Source organism: Rhyacophila brunnea, unplaced genomic scaffold, assembly GCF_057557595.1.
Source record: "Rhyacophila brunnea isolate RB1 unplaced genomic scaffold, BYU_Rbru_1.0 scaffold_16, whole genome shotgun sequence".
In the NCBI taxonomy this organism is placed as follows: domain Eukaryota; kingdom Metazoa; phylum Arthropoda; class Insecta; order Trichoptera; family Rhyacophilidae; genus Rhyacophila; species Rhyacophila brunnea.
Window position 1 is genome coordinate 8,355,815 of NW_028232816.1, and position 8,975 is coordinate 8,364,789.

Genomic DNA, 8,975 nt, shown 5'->3' on the forward strand with positions numbered 1-8,975 from the left:
TGTGAGTTTTGTAGTGTGACAGTAAATATATAATTTCCGAAGCCTGATTAGCGGTTATCTTGAGACTTACACTACTATTTTAGTTCTTACAATTGGCAGTGCGTCGTTCACTTAGGTAATGCCAGTGTAATCAATTGAAAGAGGAAATGATAAAAGGTAGATCCCTGCTGGCAGCCCATTGTAGTCTTAATAGCTAATAAAACTTTGCCAGTATCGTATGTGATGGATCTTTTGCTGAAATAGCTTGAGATGAGTGTGTTAATGAGACACACTGTGATGTTATATATTTTTAAACTTTAACTGGCACTAGTTATACTATAATTTGTATTATAACCGTAGTCATAACAAGTTTTGTCAATTTCTATTTAAAAAATTCGCAATTCATAAATTTTGTATTCCTTATAAGATTTTTTTCGATAAAAAATTATGTGCGAGGGCCGCCAACTGACGCATTAAATCTTAAATTTCAGTTAATGCGGGTTTTTTTGTTTACCAAGAAACGGACCTTATAAAAACTAGTCGGGATATTATAAAAGCTGCGAAAAAATAAAACACTGTTATTCTTCGACGAACCGTCTAAAAACGTTGACTAAACGCATCGCAGTCTTTTATAGAAAAGTTAACACAATTAGGATACATTATCAACAATGAATAAGGTATGAATTACTTATTTTTAAAAATAGTTTCGACATATCATCCTTACTAAAGATTTTTTATATAAATTCATCTCAGAATTTACACAGTTTTATAATAAGAATAAAAAATTATCAGTAACCTTATTTAAAAATATTTTGAGAGACAAAATGGCGATTGTCTACCATTAATTACATTTTATTTTTATCCAATCTAATTACTGTCTAAAATGACGATAATAATGCTCTGCTTTACTCCTATAAATATGTTACAGAAACTTTAATTTATTATTTTTGTATTTTTACAGTGTGAAAAGGTCTTTTTTTAACAATAAAAACTATTTTATCATTTCATAAGTACAGTGTTTTTATAGTTTCACCCTTATATCTTGTTTAAATCTTGGCTTAAATCAACTGATAATTCTCTTAAAAAATCGAGTCATTACAATAAATTTAAATATTTTTATTCGATCAATTGTTTTCAAGTAATATGATAATATTATATTTAAACAGTTTTAACAAAATAAATTAGCTATGTTTTATCCAATGGATAATTTTATACAAGATTTTAAATCGTAGAATTCGTTTTTGAAGATGCGTAATTTGCATATTTTTAATTTTTTATGTACTTTTTACACTTTTTATACCTATATTTTTAAGGTATAAATATGAAAAATAATTGATTGGGAAACGTATATTATAATAATTATTATATAGTTTGTTGTCAATTAAATTATATTTCATAATAGGGTTTCTTATAAGTAATATTTTATCTAATTTGGTATAAAATTAAAATAATTCATTCATTTTTTAAAGTAAATTAAACAATTTTATTTTAACATAAATGTAAAAATAAAAATATTACTCATCTATATTTATAATTAATATAATAATTGAACTGTGAAAATGATAGTTAATGTCTTCAAGGGTGGCCAGTAACGCCTTTAAATAAAATGCCTCCCTAAGTAGACAAATAATGTCATAAAATACAAATTTTTAACTTTTATTTAAATCACTATTAATTTCTCGCAATTTTTTTACGAGTATTAAACAATATTAAAAATTCAATATGCACAGTCATTGATTTAAATAATTTTAAAACTTACATAGTACCATAGTCCAGTATTTTTTTAATACTTAAAATGATTTTAGGATCGTTCCCTTTTGAGCCACATTTCTTTTTTACATTATACCTTTTTTTTTTAAATATGATTGTTTTACATTTCCTCAAAAATGTTCCGTGAACGTTTTTACTTCTTTGCAGTGCTGTTTTGAATGTATTACATTAAATACATAGTATGTTTTGAATATTTTAAATACTGTTTTACTGAATTATTATTATATTGTTGAAATAATCAATATAATAAGTTAACTTAGTCTAAATTTTAGTTCAATGATCTGAAAATATGTTTACAGTTCAAAATAGTCAAGATAGATAATTGAAAAATCATAGAATTAATTATTCTTTCACAATAAATGTAAACGCAAATTCAATTCATAATAATATGATAAAATATTACCAGTCGTCATAAAAATAAAAGTTCCAAAAAGTAGTCGCCATTCATTTTTAATTAAAGTGGAATATAATTCATACAGAATATATCACTGCCTTAGTACAAGGGTACACTATTTTACAAAAACCTGTTAGGAGAAAATGAGTGTCAAAGTTTTTGAATACCAAAAAGAGAGTACATAATTATATATTTTTATAAAGTATTTATATATTATTTTTATGTAAATATCCTAAAAAAATATATGTTATATTAAATTATAAAAGAACCACCTTAATATCCCTCCCATATTTAAATTAAATCAATTTATGTAATACAGTATAGTATTGCACTAAAATAATTATACTTCTTTGATATTCACGTTCATTCAAATTTATCTGAACTATTATTGTAAAATAAATTTCTACAAAAATAGTGCAGCCTTACCTAGAAATTTTAACTGATTCCCATTATTTTGTAACTTATAAGTAAAAACTGACATTTTGTCAAAAAGTAAAGTTGTACCCTTGTACTGAGGCAGCGAAATTTTTAATATATTATACCTATTATGTTTCCGAAGAAATAAGAATATCATTTTAGGATATGATATCATCACCAAATAATTATTTATAGAAACCTACAGAACATATTGTTGCTAATTTTATTGTTGTTGTTTTTAAATAAAATTGTGTTTAAATGAATACTTTTAGAGAAGTGGACAAGGTTATGTAAATTCTGTTGACTATTGGTTCTTGAAACATGGTAATTATGATTAAAAAATACTTTGGTGAAATGTTTCATACAGATTCCATACAAAATTAATCGGATAAAAACCAACAGTAGGATATTTACTAAATATTTTTTTATGGTGTTGTTGAATTCACCAATTTACCAAAACATCATAAATTTTATGTAATTATAAATAATAAACATACTGGTGATCAATTTTTATGATGTATTTTTTGTTTATTTCAGTTTTTGACATTTTTATTTCTGCTGGTTGGAGTTTTAGCCATAACCTCCGCAGCGCCTAGCAAAGAAGTTCAACGACTTACGAAAGTACTTAATGAAGGTAAGCATACGCGAGTATTGTATTAATACGACGTGGATAAATAAGCAGGCTTATTAATAGATAAACACATATGAATGCGATTGAAAAGTAAACCTTAACCCCGTTAGAATAAGGGTGACTATTGAGAATTTTCGGCCATGTCCTTAATGTGACTTCTTTAGAATAATTAGTATTTTGTAATGAGAGAGCAATTGATATGTATAGCCAGGATTCGGACCTGGACCCACGGCATTATAGTCCAACGCTTAAGCCGCGCGGCCACCGAAATCTTATTTAGGTATGGTCTCAATATTTAAGTTCCACTTGATATAAATAAAAACGATTTCAAGTTATACACATTTATATTTTTTGTCAAAAATCTAAACGGCGAACATTTGAAAACGTAATAAACTAAATTTTAATAATAAATATGACCATAAAATATAATGTAATAATAAGGTGTGACCCTGCAACGAATTCACATTTTTTTACAATAGTAAGTTTATTTTTGAATTTAAAAAAAAATCTTTTTAATGTTTTCAGATACATATTTTTTAATTAATACAGTTGTAACTGTAAATTATCAAAAAAAAAAATATCTCAAATTGCAAGCTTCGTTAATTTTCGCTAGGATCTATGTTGGCATATATGATCGTCCGAATTTATTATTATCATCCACATTATTCCGTATAGTTTAGATAATGTCATGGTATTATTAATACACATGGAAAACGGCTGCATATAACCGGTAAATATCTTCACTATAATCTCGTTTCTAACTCTATGCTAATCTCTTTGTTTCTTTGGCACATTAAAAACGTATTTTAAATGATTTAGAATTTACTTATTAGGAAACATTTTAGCAGTTGTTATAATAAAACGATTAAAAAACGGTTTTAATTTATTTACAGTCCTAAAAGTATATTGTATTATAAAAAAATATCTACATCCTTGGATTTAATACTACGAGATAAATTTTTCCATAATGAGTTCTGCTTAACCATTTTTGACTAAAAAAATAACTGTTATTAAAAGTACCTTTACAACAATATAGATGTAGAAAACGGATATAGAAAAGTATTAAGTTATATTTTATAAAAATACAACAATTAGTGTTTTTAATATTTATGTTTTGTTATTGTTTGGAAAATGGTACATACATAGTAGGTAAATAGGTATCCATTTAAGTATTTAATATAGACAATAAGAATAAATACGGTGTAATTACTTAAAGACATGTAATGCGTACATTATAATATTATACCAAAACATCAAAATATTAGGCTGCCAAATTGACGCAATAAACAAAAGTTTATATCCGCCAATATGTTTCCTCTGCCTTTAAATACAATCACACTTTGAATAATCATAAATAATTATTATTACATAAAAAGTTGATGTGTATATCTTTTGTTGTTATGAAACTCTTGAGTACTAGGGAACACAGAAATAATAGGAATTACGTTACCTTCTGCCAGTGAGTGAGTGAGAGGATGTGAAAGTAATACGATTTAATTTTGGAATGTGGACAAATATGGGATTAACTTTAATACGTATTAAATAATACGTTATTTTCAATAGTAACGTATGTATGCATTAACTCTTAATAAATGAATGAAGGCAACTCTTTAATTTACATATTCATTTTCCAATTGATGACATTAATTAATGTTTAATATTATTATAGATTACCAGTGGCATCTGTGAATAAAAACAACGTATAGCTGTTTTGCTAGCACATTTTGTTAATTGCAGAGAACTGCAAGTGTTTAAATACAATTTCATTCATACAAATAAAAAAATACAGTTTGTTGCTGAAAGAAAACGCCATGCATTTAAACGTTAAAGTCTGTCACGTAACCGAAACGTGCATTCAAAATTGGTAAAATTTGGAGACATGCCGGAGGCTTCGTACATCAATAATTTTATGCACTGATAGACATTATTAGGTAATAAACAAAACTCGGCTTCAAAATCTTAGTCTATGACGACTAGTTTTGCATTTCTGTAGTATTGACTGTTTTGTATTTTTTCTAGCTGAACCAGAAAATGAACCAGAGAATGATTTGAAGACCGCTGAACAACATTTCTTTGGCTTCCCAGGCGGTTTCGGATTTGGAGGATATGGGGGTGGATACGGAGGATATGGGGGACATCATGGAGGATATGGGGGACACCATGGGGGATATAGTGGATATGGGGGACATGGAGGATATGGGGGATGGGGAAGCCATTCTGGAAGCTGGGGGGGATAATTATTTATTGTAATCATTAATTATAAACTAATTTATTAAAATATTATTGCTATTATGTCTATCTTGTGTATCAAAGTTTTTTTAAAAGAATAATTTGCTCAAAATATTAAGGGGGGACATGCTCGTCGAAGGTCAAAATTGAGTTTTTATTGTATTTTCAAACCATGATCCTGGACACTCCTTAAACGTTGTAGATGATCTATTTATATAATTTTGAAGCCTTATTATCCTTTATAGTTATTTTAAACATTTGATGACTGCATGAAGTATTTTTGTTACATAAAATAGTATTCTTTTAAACCTCTCGCTCTAATGTTTTAGAATATAGTCATATTTCGGTACATAACTGTGCAGTGGTGTTAAGATTTTTTACATTTATTAATTTTTAAATGCATTTATAAAACCATTAGTATAATTAATTACGAGATAATTTTTGTAAAATATTCACGATAAAAAATTATTTTGACAATCTCTGTGATCCCAAATTTGACAAGAATTAGGCATTTTATTATTCAAAAAATCGGCAAGATTAACACATTTGAAGATGATTCTAAAGATACTTATTATAAGCTATGTCTTTGACCATTCAAGTGTGATAAAAATCTTATGAATAATGATTGCTTTATAATAATTATTGACCTAAGAATAAGGTAGTGTTTTTTTGAAATACGCCATTTCTTTTGTCATTCCCTAGTGGTTAAGCTACAACATACGGCCGTAGCCATAAAATGACAAACTATAATTAAAGTAGGGAGTAAAATTATGTTAACGCGCGTGTTTGAACATGTACCTAACCGAATTTTTTTTAATTTTTTTTTAAACGGTACATGTTCAAACACGCGCGTTAATATCATTTTACTCCCTACTTCAATTTTAGTTTGTCAATTTATGGCTACGGCCGTATGTTGTAGCTTAACCACTGGGGAATGACAAAAGAAATGGCGTATTTCAAAAAAACACTACCTTATTCTTAGGTCAATAATTATTATAAAGCAATCATTATTCATAAGATTTTTATCACACTTGAATGGTCAAAGACATAGCTTATAATAAATATCTTTAGAATCATCTTCAAATGTGTTAATCTTGCCGATTTTTTGAATAATAAAATGCCTAATTCTTGTCAAATTTGGGATCACAGAGATTATCAATATAATTTTTTATCGTGAATATTTTACAAAAATTATCTCGTAATAAATTATGCTAATGGTTTTATAAATGCATTTAAAAATTAATAAATGTAAAAAATCGTAACACCACTGCACAGTTATGTACCGAAATATGACTATATTCTAAAACATTAGAGCGAGAGGTTTAAAAGAATACTATTTTATGTAACAAAAATACTTCATGCAGTCATCAAATGTTTAAAATAACTATAAAGGATAATAAGGCTTCAAAATTATATAAATAGATCATCTACAACGCTTAAGGAGTGTCCAGGATCATGGTTTGAATATACAATAAAAACTCAATTTTGACCTTCGACGAGCATGTCCCCCCTTAAAATAATTAATTACTCAAGTATCCAATAACCTACTAAATAGTGTATGCATAATATTTTAAAATGTATATAAATAATAATATATCCTACATTTTTCTATTAATTAAATTATAAAATAATTGATTACAAGAAAAGTATGTTACAGAATTATAATAATTTAAATTTTGTCTCTCTGAATAAATATTATGTAAATAAAAGTAAAATATTATTATAATACTAAAATAATATGATGTTTCATTTAACTAACACTTTTTTAAAAAAGAATGTGTTCCAAATAAATCGAAATTCGAAAGTTAAAATCAGAGTAATTCATAATAACTAAAGAAAAAATATCTCTCTCATTACTAGGGATTGCAATACCGGTATTTAAAAACCGGTATTCTAGTATTTTGATACCAAAATATCGGTTTTAAAAATCAGATTATACCGATATATTCGGTATTGAAAGTGGAAACAAAATGTATTAATTAAGGGGAGAGGCATGCCAGCAGAGAACCCAGCAAAAAAATACTAAGCTTGCAATTTGAGATTTACAATTTCAACTGTATTTATTAATAAATATGTATCTGAAAACATTAAAAATATATATTTTTTTAAATTCAAAGATAAACTTACAATTGTAAAAAATGTAATAAAATGTGAATTCGTTGCAGGATCACATTTTATTATTAGATTATATTTTATGATCATATTTATTATTAAAATTAAGTTTATTAAGTTTTCAATTTTTTGTTTTGTAGATTTTTGACTAACTTATCGTTTTAATATTTTTTATATTTATTTAAAAAAAACATCGATTTTTATAAAAATATAAATGTGTATTACTTGAAATCCTTTTATATACAGTGCGAAATACAGTGCGTAAGGCGCTGTTAGGAGCTTTCATTAGGGTGGATTCCTAGAGATAACACCATATTTATTTATTTATTTAAGAAAACAAAACATTGTGGATATAACAAATCTAAATTCAAGACGTATACAACACGAGATTTACATTATAACAAATATTACCCTCACGAAAGAGAAGAAAAGAATATAATTTAGAGAATATAACTAAATAATGATAATAGAAAAACATATTATAAGTAGAATTTTATACAGAAAAATAAAATTTTGAAAACAAAAAACATAGCACTAATATATATAATACATTATATTAATAATCACATAACATATTTATGTGATTTTCTAGAAGCATTGGGTGTTGGTGATTGTTTTACTTCTATTACTAAATACACTATTAATGTTAAACTATCCTACTATCAGTGGGCTACTAATAGGGCCACAATGAAAAGAAGATTTTTTTTCGAAAATTATTTAAAAATATTTTTTGATGCAGGCTTGCTTGAAAAACATTATGACGAATTAAGAGAGAGATAGCGTATATGAATTTGCTTTATTTATTAAACTAGAAGGTCACTTTTAATCTTTGACTAACCCTCGCATTACTAGATTTTATTATTATCTAAGGCGCAACGCACACTGGAATTCGATTCGGCACAAGCAAAGTCATAAATCGAAACTGCCAACAATGTTACATTCTTTCTTTTGCACACATATACGACGGATGCAACATTAGCCGAATCATGAAACCAAACAACATTTAAGTTAATGTGCCTGCCAAACACCATCGCTCTGCACCACATCCGGTCTTAATCGGGCATATCACGGGACCCTACATTTGGTTTGAAGTATTAATATTTTTTATTTATTTAAGAATACAAAACATTGTGGACATAACAAATCTAAATTCAAGACGTACACAACATGAGATTTACATTATAAGTCAAACATTACCCTCACAAGAGAGAAGAGAATATAGAAAAAAATATAATATTAATAATAATACCAAAATAAATCAAAACATACTTAAGTACAATTTAATACAGAAAAATATAATTTTTGAAAACAAAAAACATACAATTTTATACAGAAAAATACAGTTTCAAAAAGAAAATGCAAAGTACATCATTCAAAATGTCTATGTCTTTAGGGAGCGCATTTACTAATCTTGCACCCCTCGCTAATGGTGCCTGATAGGCT

At 26.7% G+C, this 8,975-nt stretch overlaps 1 protein-coding gene across 1 annotated transcript; it reads left to right on the forward strand.

The window, feature by feature from the left end:
- Positions 1–509: 509 nt before the first annotated feature.
- On the forward strand, positions 510–5,532 carry LOC147074300 (uncharacterized). Its single transcript, XM_085943510.1, has 3 exons — positions 510–656; positions 3,098–3,194; positions 5,211–5,532. Exons 1-3 carry the CDS (start codon positions 648–650, stop codon positions 5,426–5,428), a joined length of 324 nt encoding a protein of 107 aa, XP_085799636.1. The 5' UTR covers positions 510–647; the 3' UTR covers positions 5,429–5,532.
- The last annotated feature ends 3,443 nt before the right edge of the window (positions 5,533–8,975 follow it).

Excerpts from the sequence above, each read along its gene's own strand:
- LOC147074300 (XM_085943510.1), top strand. Across the intron at positions 3,195-5,210 it reads TACGAAAGTACTTAATGAAG|CTGAACCAGAAAATGAACCA; the intron begins GTAAGCATACGC and ends TATTTTTTCTAG.